Here is a 13,955-nt window from a genome sequence, read left to right on the forward strand (position 1 = left end):
AAGGCTTGAGAGATAAACCAATATACCGTGTGTTTAAACTGTGGTACTTCGGTGCTCTATATAATACTCTATCAGTTAGAATCATATGTAAAAAAGCATTTGCCTCTAGGTAAGATAGGAATCTGAATGAGAGGAGATGAAAGGACCTACTGTAACAAATTGTATTGTTATTCATATAAAAACACATTCACCACCTTCCATTACCATCTGGTTTTTATTATATCGTGTCTTGTCCCCTTGAGTAATGTTTCCGGATGTTACTTACGTAATGTTTTACACAGTATGTGGGGTCACCATACTTTGCTTACAAAAGAAACTCAACAGCACTTTATTTCCATCTCATCAGTGTGAACTGATAACGTAACACACTGTAAATGGCTCCGAATGCATTTATCATCACAGCTGAAAAGCTAAAAATTACAACCTCTTGCTGTATATTGGTGTAAAAGCTATATGCACCTGCTTTCTGAATTCTCTCAAATATGTTAGAGCACCTCACAGGGTACATGAAGCATAAGGCAGAGTGCCGATTTCTATGGATACAGCTAGAGAGTCCAGCACAAACTTGCCTCTTAAAACCATAATGCCACAAACTGCTGTGGATAGCACATTTAAATAGTATGAGCATAATAACTCACAGATACAGTCATTCCACCACTACAGAGATCAGATGAAATAATCTGACATTATAAGGTGTGTGGAAAGGGGGGCATATCCCTGTGGTGTCACATTTTGCTTAAGAGGTCCATAATAAAAGAGAAAGAATGCAACCTCAAAGAGACAACCCTGAAACCTGCAAGTCAACAGGGAGCGAGTGTTTAATGCCCAAACAGATTTTGGGTGTTACTTTAAATGTATTATCTCCAGGTCAAGCTATCCTGTGTTCGACCTTTTTTATGTATCCCTGGTTTTGTCTATCGTAGTTATGGTAGCTGACTGTCGTAGCTGTTGTAGCGATTCAGCCTCATTCAGTGCTACAATTTCCATTGTAATGTCCATTTCCATTCTTAATAAATTTGTTAACAACCTCACTGCATTTTTGACTGCTGTTTGCCAATGTATTAAAACACAGTGGAAGCATTTCATGTTCTTAAAGCAAATATAACTCTATTATGACCATCTGATTTATATTAGTAATTACACATTTTTGGCGTGAAAGAAAAAAGTGATTTAGTTGTGGGTTTTTAACAAGAAGATTCTTTTTAGTTTGGCTACAATTTTATCCTTGAGGGGATTTATTACAAAACATTTTATAGGAGGAGAAAATGCAACTTTCTAACTCAATATTTCAAAGCTATTATTATTAATTACTATTGTAAGCAAACATCTAAGATGGTTCCAAACCTTAATGGTACCAGGCCTATTTTTCTTTTCATGCATGGAATTGTAGGTGCTATGTATGTGTGTGTGTGTGTGTGTGTGTGTGTGTATGTATGTGTGTGTCATTGTTGGCAAAGGGCATGTCGAGCTTCCTCTCTTCATGCATGCACTGAGGTTTGAAGCTGAATTGAGGTATGTGTGTGTGTGTGTGTGTGTGTGTGTGTGTGTGTGAACTTAGATGAACAGTGCCAAGTTAAAAGGGAGTTTTTAACATTATTAACTGGCTAGCTTAGCTGTTAACACTGTTAAGTTATCTGAAACTGTCTATGCAGTACGTTACACTCCACGCTTATGCAGGTTGCAGGAAGGAAAGGTGTTTTGCTCCAATGCTTTGCAGAGTTAACGGCTCTGCGTTAACTTTCCTTTGTGTAAAGTTAGTTGGCAGACTTTGTGTCTAAAGCTGCAGACGGCAACCTCAGCTGTTTACTCGCATTAGTGGTGCTCTTGGGCCACACTGTAATGTGTGGACAAGTAGAGAGGAAAGAGTAAAGGGGGAAGAGAGAAATAAGGACGAACAATGGGATGCTGGGAGTTTACATTCTCACAGTCACAGAAAGTGAGAGGTGACAGAAGGGAACCGTCACAATAAATATTGTCCCAACAGAATCTTTTTGTTTAAATCATTATCGAAGTTTGTGTGTATTTTTTCCCGATGTTATATACTTGCCACTGAAATAAAACACTTGTTAAAACAGTAGTAATGTATGCAGAAAGGGGCACATTGTCCTACTTTTTTGATACGCTCGACTCTCCTACTAAGCTTTAAACATTTTAACTAGTACACTGACTGGTTGGCAGGCTCCCGGCATGTTTTTATATATGGTTAACTGATAAGGCTGCAAATGATTCCCTACAGGCAAACACTGCTGTCACACAAAGCACTAAAACCTCTTAGCAGATATTTATCAAAGCCTACGATTAAATCTTATTTCAAGATCCAGTTTCTCAGTTTGATCCTCCATTGGTCACGCTTCAGCCCTATAGGTTTACATTACTGCCCTGACCTTCTACTTGTCTTTTTTCCCTACAGAACAAGATCATCCTGGACCCTCTCACATTCAGCGAGGCTCGTTTCCGGCCCTCTCTGGAGGAGCGTTTGGAGAGCATCATCAGTGGTGCCGCACTAATGGCTGACTCTTCGTGCACACGTGACGACCGCCGTGAACGCATCGTGGCAGAGTGCAACGCCGTTCGACAGGCCCTTCAAGACTTGCTGAGCGAGTACATGAACAACGTGAGTTTCCTTCTGATAATTTGATGCTCATTAGCTAAATGCAAGTGCACACATGCTTATTTCTGCAACTAATTGAACACACGCTCACACATCATTGAAAAAGACACATGCTGCTGATCTCCTTTGACCTTTCTGCTTAGTCCTGACAACACCTCGCTGTCAACATATTTTCTGATCAGTTGTTATTTTTGTAGAAATGCTAAACTAAACACCTCTCTCCAATTAAATAATATAGTTTCTCTCATGCTAAAAAGGCTTCTCATTAGGCTATCTTAGCCTTACTCAACCAAAATGATGTCCTCTGTTTGACATATGAGGCTCTATTTTTATGGGCGGTGCAAACACTAGTGTTCCAACATGTTGGCTGTTCCTCACCCTGAATTGCTCTTTGCCAATCGCTTTGGTATTTTTGTTCTTAGAGGAGTATGACAGGTGCGAGGGTGGGAGGAGATGAGACGGTGGAAGGAAAGGTGTTGGTAAATATCTGCTCTTTGACATGCTGAGAAAAAAAATGACTAGGTCTATTTTCAGCACAACATTGCTTTGGTGATAATTTTATGATCCCGGAGATGCAAAGTAACTTCTTCACTGAAATGCACAACTTCAAAATAATGCTGAATGACATACAACAATCACTGTTCTGATGATTTTTATATACATAGCCACATTTCAGGAAATGCAACATTATTAATGATTTTAGCAAAACAACCAAAAAGCAACCAACAAAATGTAACACTTAAAAAACAACTGTGTACTTACTATAGCCAACATCAGAGTCACTGACTGCATATGCAATAATTGTGAGGAACAAAACAAATATCCACAAAACATGACATGAGAGGACATTCAGTACCTCCATCTATGTAAATGTTAAAAAGGCACATCACAGGCCTTTGGCTACATACAATATGGGAGTATGGGTAATGTCACATGTCTGCAGCTGTAAACCTCCTGGGCACCAGTATTTTCGTTCTTGGTATTGACTTTTCCCTTCCATTTGGTGAGCCATTTTCTTCATGCACCACTGTGATTGGCACAGCTGTTATGAGACAATGATTAATCATCACACACGTCCAATTTATATTCTACTTCAACAGACCCTTTTGTGCACAGTAAGTTGTGAGCTCTTGGCGCTTTGTCTACAATAAATGGAAATATTAAATGCAGTTTGATACAGTGTCAGTGACTTTGCACACACAACGTCTTTGTGCTGGAATGCGATTGTGCTATTAAACTAGAACACAAATATTTTAGAAACCTTCAATGTCAAACACTGAAAATGTAATATCTAATCTCCTTTTATAGTCTTAAAACCAAGTGTGTTTTGAGTGTTTGACTCATTCCTGCATTTGTCTGCAGAGATGCGATGCAGACATTTGATGTGGCAGCGGTTAAGTAAAAAAAAAAAAAAAAACACCCCATCCTTCCCCCACTTACGATTTGTACTGTGCCCAGTCATCATCTAACTGTTGGCAGAGTACTCGTAGTATGATTTCTGGTGACACCAATACATAATCATATATCAAGGGTGTGCACACACACATCTTAACACATGATAGCTTGATACCTACCTGATAAATAACGTGGTCACAATATATATATTACAAAATATGAAATATTAGAAAAGTGAAGACTTTAACTCGCTTTACTGAAAGGAATGGCACTAAAGACGATGGCATTATTTCTTATTGAATGGGCTTTTTTTTCACAATACAGACAGTGTTTCCTCTAGGATATTTTTTAGCAGTGGGGGCAGGCCTGTTCGAACAATGCCCATCTTTCCCCCCCGGTCCCGTCCCGTCACAAACGTTTTACGTATGAAGCAGAACTGAAACTTCCCTGCAACACAAACAAATACCGTTTTACTGTTTCCAGATGTTTGATATCAGGACGTTGAGCTGAGAACTGACAAGTTGAACGTTGTCCAATTAAAACGGACCCACCGCGGTGACGTTTTTGGTGGAGCTGTTAGTTTAATAGTCGACTTGGAAGAAAGCGAACGTTTTGACAATAAGCTACATCAACACAACAGTATGTAGAGTTAAACTGGACAGCCCCAATAACCTCTGAATAGTTCTACTTGTTATTAAATTGCAGTGTGAGCGGCAGCCAACGGGGGTGCATTATGTCGGCAGGATCATTTAAAAGGCAACCGTGACTAAATTGTGCGTCTGCCCCATTTCTGATACTGTGGCGGCAGAAATTTAACAGCGGCGGGCCACCGCTCCAAAATCAACATAGAGGAAACACTGACAGAACAACAGAAGCAGTGGTGGCGAAAACAACAAAAATACTAGGATTGCAATAATATGGTACATAAGGATACTTTAGTCAAAGATGAGTCTGAATGGACTTAAAACTTTAACACCCATTCTTTCTTGTGCAAGGAATTGGTAATGTAAAGTTAACATTGAGATACAATCGACATGGCAACCTGTCAGGTGCCCTAAACAGAGCCATAGATCACCGAAAAGGCAGAGCCTATAACTTCCACAGTGGAGCACTTACTAGGCCAGCCTGAGTTCTTAGATAACCCCTAATGGGCCTTGACTGTTGGTGAGTTAGTACTTTGTTCAAAATGACTGTAATATATCCATGTGTTCTACAAAACTGGACACATTGGACATTGTAGCCTAGAGTAGTATGGCCATCTGTGGAGGAAGGAACCCAGAAGGTGTTAATACCTTAGGGATGCTGCTAGTGGTAAATAAAGGATTAACAGTCCTCTCATATGTTCTCTTAAGAACCTGTTATCACATCCTTTCTTTTCAGCTGTTTAGTGTTAGTTTTGTAAACCATTACTTGGGCCTAAAATGAGAACTTTTAGGATTTTATAAGTGAGCTGGCGATCTGAAGTGGACCATGCTGCTGTGTCAAGGAGGGAACCAGAGTGCTTGTAAAGGACTGGATTTATCCTTAAAGGAAATAATACTTTTCATTCACCATGGTGAAAATCTAGACTTAGCCCGAAAATATTTTAAAAATAAAGTTAACTTATAAACAACCTGACGTAAACTACAATATTTAACCCTGTATTATTTAATATATTTTGACTTTTGTTCAGTGATCAAAATTAAATCCTGATGATAATCCATTGGATTTTCCTGCATGTGCGACCTGCTGACACTGTGCACTAAGGGTCGATCTGGCATGTATTAAGTGTCATTTGCAGCCATTGAGCAATTGGCAAGCCAGCTCTCTATTGATCCCTAAAGTATCAGTTCTCCTGCTGGCAAAATGCCCTGTTCAGTACTCTTAAACCTAATAATGTGTATTTGTTGTGGCATCTGTGCTCATGAAGTAGTGTAAAAACAGCGGGGGGGTTATGAAATAAAGGTCCTCATTAGATTAGAGATCCTCTCTGGTCGTAATTTAATATTCATATTTTTTTATTTTTCTCTCCATTTTTCTTAACTTGTAAAACTATTTTACAGTTATTGCTATTGTTATTATTATATAAAATATCATCAGCGCAATAGGAGAAGTATACAGATTTGTGGACGATTAGTAGAATAAGTCTGCAAAAGCAGTGAACAGTATTAATATTAAAAGACGAGACTGCTGAATGAAAGGTATGGTTCTTTCATTCAGAATAAAAACATTATGGCCAATGTTTGCTCAGAGAATGCTGTTAGAGTTACTTTCCTTTTAATTATTTAAAAAAAAAAAAAACTAAAATCATGTGCATGTTCATGAACACTCAGATGCCCTTTCCCCCTCTTAAGGCAAGGCAGCTTTTTGCTAAAGTAATTGTGCCTTGGTTCATTAGGCCCATGAGTTGTGTTTTAGAGGCTACAGCTGGGAGATTGCTGACAGCCCCTGGCTGTCCTCGCAAAGAACAGAGAGTAAATCACAGAGACACAAAGAACAAAATGCTTCCACTTCTCAGTTCAGCATCCCAATGAGGGTAAATCAACAACCGAGAATGAATATGGGGGATATCGTTACCAACCCTGCTCACAAAGTGTATTATTTAATGAATAATGCAGATAGTTTTGCTATCTGCATAGGTGATAGCTGTAAATCTCAAAATAAATTAAAACTGAAAGTTTTTTAAGCCTAACCCCAGGTATAACTACTGTACATAACTTTTTATTACAGTTTTAGATAATGATGCCTTCCTACTAAGAAATGTACATGTATTCCTTAAGATTTTAAGAAATCTTCACCTGAGAGATTTTAGCCTTACTCTTTCAGGGATGACTCACAAATGTAATTTGTAGTTTATGTATTACTGTGACCCTGGCTCACTTTATGAAATATTACACGTAACCTAAAAGTGACTGAAAGAAATCAACCAGTTTAAAGTCTTTCATAAAGTTTGGTAGGCATTGTGACAGGTGCCCACAGTTGTGAGTTACTAATTCTAAATCTAATCTTAATAATGTGGTTTTGCACACTATGGATTCCATACTGGTAACAATAGTCTATATATAGATATTGATATCACATATTTATAAAATTACAAATACTGCTACTGAGAAACCTTAATAGATCAGAGATAATTAACGATTATTGGTCAGTGAAGTAGATTCCAGCTGCAGAGAATAGTTTCCCACATAATCTGAAATGCATTAGTTAAAAATATTGTTTATCACTGAAACATCCAGAGACATAATTACCCCAAGCAAAATGTTACCAGCTGCCACAAGTTGCTCCTGGCTGCACAGTGAAAGTCCTTTTGTTCAAAGTTTACTGAAGCAATGTAAACATCCACTTGCCCTTATGTTTCCTCCTCCTCCTTCATTCAGTCACCCCTCTCCCCCCTTCCCTCCCAACACACAAATTTTTATAGGAAGCTTGAACCACAGCACAAGGTTAATCAATGTGGTAGCTGGCAATAAATTAGGTTCAAGTGACAGGAGAATGTCCATACCTGTCTCAGCTACTGGTGATCTGTGATTGGTGACAGCAGGCCCGGCTCCCTGGTTGGTGCTGAATCATCAGGAGCAGCTGATTTAGTTACGGCAGCTCCGACAGGGCCAATCTATCAATTGATCTGGGGAGTAATGCATTACCAGCTTGGGTCAAGGGATCCTGGGCAGAATATAGCCATAGCCAAAAACCACGGCAGGTGAAAGGGGGCAACTCGGCAGCCCTGCAAGCAGCAGAGAGAAGGATTTAGGGAGTGTGATAGCAAGCGCACTAATCTCACTGTTAGCTGGATGTGGCACATAAAACTAAACAAGGGTTGTGAGGTAGGATGATCATTAGAGAGAGACGGATGGCGCTCTCGCTCGCACAGCTCATTTGGGATTTGCCGCGAAGAATGCTCAATCAACAATTTGGCTGACTGATCACATACTGTAAAATGTGTGTGTTTCTATGTGCTTGTTATGTATTTTAACTTATGTGAAGTGTCTTTGAGTAACATGAAAAGCGCTCCATGAATAAAATGCATTATTATTGTGCTGTCAACACCATCATATTTTCTCCTTTCTTCACCTGCCATTGTCTTAAAAGTGAAAATGGCAGTGTTAGTAGAACGTATAAAAGAGATACACAGTGAGGGCAGACAAAGCCGCTGAACATTGACAGGTGCAGGGAAGGAGATGTGTGGGCAGTGATCAATAGTGAGCCCCTGGGCTAAAGGCCATTATACTTTATACCTAAAAAAAAAAAAAATAAGTGCTGTTTGGACAGCCTGAGAGCAGTGAAAGCCTCTCTCCAATAGTCGAATACGGATCTACTGCGACTCTCTGTGTTCAGTGATAAATTGCACCAATGCTGAATTTCGGCAATGGAGCGGTGGTTTACTTCACTTACTGTTGGTGTGTAAAAAAGTTTTCAGAGAGAAATACTTAATTATTAATGAACCCCTGAAAACCTTTCTTAATTTTTGTTAATTTAAAATCAAATCTGTGTGTGTGAACACTTAATGAATGAGGACCTGTGGCTGTGTAAAACTCCTCTTTCCATCTGAGACCATCTTGTCTCAGATGAGAGTCATCAGTCTGGAAAGATAAACCACTCAGAGCCAGCAGTTGCCCACACTGTCTCTCCTCATTGTCTAAAAGCTTCCACACAAAGAATTTATATGTAACCAAACCTGACACTGCCAAGGCACCACCACAAAACACAGAGCAAGCCTGCTACTGTTTTGAGTATCATTCTTGTGTTTACAGTACAACATGATCTCAGTGGCACTAAAGTCTAGATTTGACGAGCACAGCTGAACAAAACAGACCTGATCAATACTTCTTCCGTCCCCTTGGTCCTCTGATGTGCTCCACTGTCCATCACCCTAAGCTGGCTGAAGGGCATGGCCGTAAGAGACGCAAGGAGGATGAATTTACCTTGACAGGGTTTTCTAAGGCTAATTGTGTGTGTGTGTGTTGTGGGGGGGCCTCAAAAATGATGACACAGATAAGTTTTGTCACCGGGGACTAGGTATTGGGTAACAGTTCCAGTCCATGGCTCATTCATTGTCAAGTGATAAATATAATAAAAATCATTTCAATTTACCCAATACCCAATTGTCACCCAATATGTAATACACCGATAAGCCAGCCCCATCAGCAGTTTGAGCTACAGTAGCTTGCTGTTGGATCAGACCACACAGGCCAGCCTTCACTCCCCACATGCATCAGTGAACCTTGGCCCCCAGTGATGCTGGCACCGGTTCACCGCTTTTTCTTCCTTGGACCACTTTTGATAGATACTGACCACTGCAGAGCGGGAATACCCCACAAGAGCTGCAGTTTTGGAGATCCTCTGACCCAGTCATCATTATTTGGCTCTTGTCAAAGTTGCTCAAATCCTTATGCTGCCCATTTTTCCTGCTTCTAACACATCAACTTTGAGGACAAAACATTCACTTTTTGCCTAATATATATCCCACCCACTGACATGATAATAAGATAATCAGTGTTATTCACCTCACCTGCCAGTGGACATGATGTTATGGCTGATACATTCACAAAACGTGGAAACAATGTTAATCAATGATTTTAATTTGGTCGTTTTCAACTTATATAAATGAGATGCGCATTTAAACCAAGTTACACTGACAGAAAAGGTGTGGGCTGAGGCCTTAGCTCATTACACCTACCCTTGTAGATGGTAGATGTAAACAGATTCAGGGTGAACACTATAGGGAACTGGGACACTTTTACATCTTTTAACTTTTTCTTTTTCCTTCACCTAGGCCAGCTCATTACATGGCCCTTATATACGGTGGCCGACAAGGGCAAATGCGCCGCAAACGGCAAAACGCTTAAAACACGGGAATGATGCAAATCCAAAAACACACAAACACATAAACAGATCCAACAGAAAAACACAGCAACAGAAAAGTGTGGCAATCACAGAAACGAAGCAGAAGCACAAAACCCCAAAACAACTGCCAGATAGAAACGCTGCAAATTCACTAGACAAAACGGAAGTGCGCCAGGCCACTAGGGGGACCTGACCTGAGAGATGGACCAGTCCTGTGGGACCAGACCCGAAAGACAAGAAGAAGAAGAAGAAGAAGAAGAAGAAGAAGAAGAAGAAGAAGAAGAAGAAAAAAGAAGAATTTTGAAAAAGTAGGGTATGAGTACGGTGGTCCACAAGTTTTGGAGAGGACAGTAAAAAGGTACATTTTCCTTCCTTCTTTTTTAAACACTTAGCCATAATCTTTTATAATATTATATAATTATAATATTATAATTATATTATTTAATACTATTTAATATTATTTAATATTATAGAATAATATTATAATTATTATAATATTATTATAATATTCTTGTATAATATTATATATTATAAAATATAATATATTATTTTTATAATAATCTAATATTATTATATTATAAAAGATTACGACCAAGTGTTTAAAAAAGACATAAAGGAAAACGTACCTTTTTACTGTCCTCTCCAGAACTTAGCCAACTGTCGGCCACCATACTTATACCCTACTTTTTCATGTTGTTCTTCTTGAGGCGGAGCAGCCGGAGCATATCTGAGCGAAAACCAGAAAGCATTTTCTCCTCAAAATATGGTCCAGTTTTACCAAAATCAATTTGTGAGACCTAGTGTCGTAAAGCTTTAGTATAAAAGTGTAAAAGAGAGTTACTAAATTAATTTGAAGTTTAAAGACACGCACCATAATTCATACTTTTGACAGTAATTAACAGTACACAAATGTACAATGATAGCTAAACACCAATCGCTACTGGAGATAAATTAAGTGTATCAAATCATATTAAAAAGTGTATTATTAAAAGTGGCACAGCAGGGTTTGGGTTATAAGTAATAAGCAGAATATAGCACACAGCAGTGATGTGTGCCGTGAGGATCTACTTGTGCAGGAGAGAACCCACCAGTACCCGGAGCTATAATGTTGGCCTGGCGTGATCTGTGTGTGCCTACTACTTTGGCGCCTGCTGTGTTTGTGTGTTTCTCTTTCTTTATTGCTCTCTCTCATACTCATGCTTTCTCTTTATCCTTCATGCAAATAACATTGAATGAAATTCCTCGTAATAATGTGTATGTTCCCCTTCATTTGACATCTATGGTAATAGACCCTTGAGGTGTCCTTATTATTCTAAGAGAAGCATGATTCCCTTGTTAAAAGTATGCAACTGTTGCCACACAATAGTTATTTCAGACCTGTTTTAATGCCGGAGTTAATCAAAATCTTCCTTTAATGACTAGTGATCGAATCTTCAGTAGCTACTCTCTCCTTTTTTAGTCATTCCCTTTGTTTATTCCTCTCTTTTTTCCAATTGTCCACACATTATGGTCCCTCCAGACTCAGCACTTACACCCTGTTAAGTGTCCCAGGCCTAGCAATAAATCATTGGTTCCCCACAGCGTCCCATGCCCTCCCTCCCATCTGTCAACACCTAATGCGCCACACGACAAGCTGCAATCCACTGTGCACCAACAAACCACTCACTTTGAACAACTTAGCTTTCTCAGCCATTGAAGGCTGACTCAAAGACATAGCCCCTGAAGGGGACTGACCAGAAGGCCCAGGTAAAAACTGTAAGTCGATTTAAGGCCCCCTGGAGACTTGGAGGACTCTTTTATTCTCACCACTTCAGCCTGAGAGCGAGTGGGATACAGCTGAAGCAACTGACCCACAGTGAATGTCCTCTAAAGAGATAGCAAGGCTACCTGGCTCCCTGCTGTGAAACATTCACCAAAAGACCCATACGGTTTTAAAAAGATCTTTTTTTTTTATTATATAACTTTGCTGAGCCCACGTCTCATCCATGTATGGGGCCACACATGTATGTGGAATTCCATTATTCTTTTGGCTTTTTCAATGTCAATAAAACAATGAACAAAATAACTGTAGCATTTTTTCAACCATGTAAAAACACTGCAACCTACAACTTACCTCTGAGTTCTTCTTCAACTTCTCTCTGACTTCAACAAAAACTGAACATAAGCTTCACAGCAGTTATGGAACCTGTTGCATTTTATCCATCAAACGCAGATCATTTTTTTTCAGACCATGACCTCTGTACTATCTTTAACAAACACAAATCATATAGCTGTATAATAGTCAGATTTTTGGCTTTTATTTGTGTGCTTTTCTATTTCTATTTTTTTTTTTTTCTTGTTCCTGTTTGATTTCTTTCTTTTTGATTATCCATGCTCTTAGAAATTCGTTGAGAATCCAAAGCAGGTCAAGGGAAGTTTATTTGTATAGCACCGACACAACAAAACAATTCAAAGTGCTTTACATAAGACATAAACCTTTAATCAAGGTCCACAATCTGTCTGTTACGGATTTTTGTGTTATTGTTATGCAGCCCCTGCTGATTTTTTTGCCCATGCATTCTTATGAACATGTAAAACTAATTCAAAAAATAAATTCAGTCTTTATTATGATGACCAAGACTGTGACAACTTGTTAAACATCTGCCTCAATTTAATCAGCACATCTAGTTACCCTTCAATGCTTATCATTCGGTTTTGACAATGATATGTCCACAGTAGCCTCAGCTTCCTGTTATGAGCTGACATGAGCAGGAACTGACATGGTGCTACAGCCCATCAGCTTTAAAGTTTGACAAGTTGTGTATACAGAAACCCTTCTACACACCACTGTTGCACTAAGTATTATGTATGTTCATGGCATTTCTTTTAGCATTAATTTGCACACAAACTTGGCAAAAACAGCACATTTCTTTTAAATTTGTCTCCATAACATGTACCCCACATATGTCAAATCTACATCAGAATATGTGTGCAGTGCTGTACCCGGAACAACCATGAGAGGCACAAGTAGTTTTACATTCAGCAGGAATGGGAGGGTAAAATGTGTTACTTACCCTGATGATAGATGAGGTTTAACTGCAACAAGCCCCTGTTGACTGCAGCTCATAATTTAACTAAGTCAGTGTGTCTGCATCTTCTTTTAACATTTTTCACTCATAATATTTAAATCAGATTCTCTGACATTTCTATTTCAATTTCAATTTCTTCCATATTTTATTCACACAGTGATATAGCACTGTTACTAAAGTCTTTATTAAAGATTAGCATTAAAGTGAGATCCAGCCACAGCTGTATTTCCCTTTAATGCCTTCACAATAAAAACCTTTCAGTAATTTACCAAAGAAAGGCTTTTAATGTCAAGCATCCCCAGAATTTGTTCCCTTTGCATGTGTGGCACCTTTACAGCAGCAGACATAATTACAGCTCTGATCGATAGCACTGCAAATGCTGTTGCCTGATTGTTGATGGGGATTAGTGGTACTTGGTCATTATTACCAGGTGGTCCGCCCGCTAATCCCTGTAGTGGTGGAAACACTGAATAGCAATGCTAATGATATCAATGAAGTAGTGTTTTTTTGATATAGCTGACGCATTGGCAGTTAACATTAGTCTGTCTGATGAGTTCTGGTAAGACCTATGCTGAGGCAGAAACAGAGATGTGCACCTATTCTCTTAGGAGCAGGGATGGAAATAAAAAAAGAGGCACCTTGAGCATACAAACTGTTTAGGTTAGTATAAAGTTTAGGGTTTGTTTTTGCTATAAAGTCATACTAAACTGGCACTTTACCAGAGGGGCACTGGACCAACCAGAAAGATACTTGGGCTTACCAGAGGTACAGTTTGGGTGCACCTGGGCCATCCAGATGTACATTTGAGTGACACTTAGGCTGACCAGAGAGGCACTTGAGAAGCACTTGGTCCCACCAGACAAGATACTGAAGGATACCTAGTCTGAACAGCAGGCCTCTTGGGCCTTGGTCAGGGGATCCTTTTGCCTGTGCAGAGAGGCAATTGGGCTAAACATAAGGGCACTTGGGCTGACGAGAAGGGCCTTTGAGCTGACCATAGGGGACAGTTTAAGTGTCCCTTTAGTGTTTTTGTTTCAGTAAAAAATGGAAAATGA

The 13,955-nt window shown here is 39.3% G+C and overlaps 1 protein-coding gene across 2 annotated transcripts in view; it reads left to right on the forward strand.

Moving 5' to 3' along the window:
• Window positions 1-13,955, forward strand: part of ctnna2 (catenin (cadherin-associated protein), alpha 2) — a 307,283-nt gene that overhangs the window by 93,771 nt on the left and 199,557 nt on the right. For both annotated transcript variants that reach the window (XM_051384990.1, XM_051384991.1), the window contains exon 7: window positions 2,411-2,614. In XM_051384990.1, the coding sequence (XP_051240950.1) occupies window positions 2,411-2,614 (204 nt within the window). The remainder of the gene's footprint in view (window positions 1-2,410; window positions 2,615-13,955) is intronic.

This window comes from Dicentrarchus labrax, unplaced genomic scaffold, assembly GCF_905237075.1.
Source record: "Dicentrarchus labrax unplaced genomic scaffold, dlabrax2021, whole genome shotgun sequence".
Lineage (NCBI taxonomy): Eukaryota > Metazoa > Chordata > Actinopteri > Moronidae > Dicentrarchus > Dicentrarchus labrax.